The sequence below is a fragment of the Lactuca virosa genome, chromosome 3, assembly GCF_052849685.1.
Source record: "Lactuca virosa cultivar CGN04683 chromosome 3, Lactuca_virosa_CGN04683_v6, whole genome shotgun sequence".
Lineage (NCBI taxonomy): Eukaryota > Viridiplantae > Streptophyta > Magnoliopsida > Asterales > Asteraceae > Lactuca > Lactuca virosa.
The window spans coordinates 159,422,312-159,423,622 of NC_136428.1; the positions used below are offsets into that span (position 1 = coordinate 159,422,312).

At 44.0% G+C, this 1,311-nt stretch overlaps 1 protein-coding gene across 1 annotated transcript; it reads left to right on the plus strand.

The window, feature by feature from the left end:
- Window positions 1–215: 215 nt before the first annotated feature.
- On the plus strand, window positions 216–1,061 carry LOC145164210 (uncharacterized). Its single transcript, XM_079082934.1, has one exon. It carries the CDS (start codon window positions 216–218, stop codon window positions 1,059–1,061), a length of 846 nt encoding a protein of 281 aa, XP_078939060.1.
- Window positions 1,062–1,311: the final 250 nt, after the last annotated feature.

The following is a 1,311-nucleotide window of genomic DNA, read 5'->3' on the forward strand; positions in this document are numbered from 1 at the left end:
GTCGATCAGTTCGTTGCAGAGATAAGTGACACAAGCAATAGATTGAAGGAGACCATCGGTGTTATCAAGGAAGAAGTCCTTGGACTTATCAACACCTTGTGAAATGAGTTCCGTGAGAAGGTAGCTACGCTAGAAGCCGAAGTAAACTTGTACAAGGCAGCAATCGCCAGAGGAGCCATTGCGAGTAAGTTGCACACACGGACGCCCCCAAACCAATGAAGTATGGAGGAAAACGCGACCCTAAAGAACTTGACGAATTCTTTTGGTCGATGGAATGTTACTTCAATGCTAGTCAAGTAAAGGAAGACAAGACGAAGGTCGATACGGCAGTCCTTTACCTATGTGAAAGTGCAGCTCTATGGTGGAGAAGGAAGCACGGAGACATTGAAAAGGGCTTGTACACCATCGACACATGGGAAGAGTTCAAGAGGCAACTTAAGAGACAATTCTGCCCACATAATGCTGAAGACATAGCGATGAAGAAACTTCGGGGGCTAAAGCATAGTGGATCCATCCGAGACTACATAGTCGAGTTCACAAGCTTGATGCTAGAGTTACCCGACATGCAAGAGAAAGACAAACTATTTTATTTCATGGATGGACTACAATCTTGGGCTTATAATGAGCTCAAGAGGAGAAATGTTAGAGACATCGACGAAGCTATCGCCGTGGCAGAAGATCTAATAGAACTACGAAGAGAAAGCACGATTAAGAATGGTGGGGGAGAACAAACTATATCAGAACCGGAACCAAAACAAGACACGCCCCAATCTTTGAATACCAAAGGAAAAGCAATCGAAGGAAGATACCGAAGAGAAGAACGGAAGGAGATCAAGTGCTACTTGTGTGATGGTCATCACTTGATCCAAGACTGTCCGAAGAAAAAGACCTTCTATGCGATGGTGTTGCAAGAAGAAGAAGACGAAGCACAAATAAGCTCAATGTGTTTTCTGAACTCAATATCGAAAGATGAGATAAAATCATCTAAAAGGGAAGAAAATAAAGGAGGGAGTCTCATGTTCGTCGAAGCCAAAGTGATGCAAGGAGCGCTAAGGCGCTAGTAGATTCTAGAGCAACACATAGTTCATCGCAGAGGAAGAAGCCAGGAAGTTGGGTATTCATTATACAAAGGAGTTAGGTCGGTTGAAGGTTGTCAACTCTCCATCTTATCCGATCCTCGGAGTTTCTCGTGGAATACCTATGAAGATTGCAGAATGGGAAGGGACCATCGACTTGATAGTGGTTCCTAGATATGGCATGTCCTTGGTCGTTAGAAAGATACAACACCATGCGTATAACCAAGGGATCAAC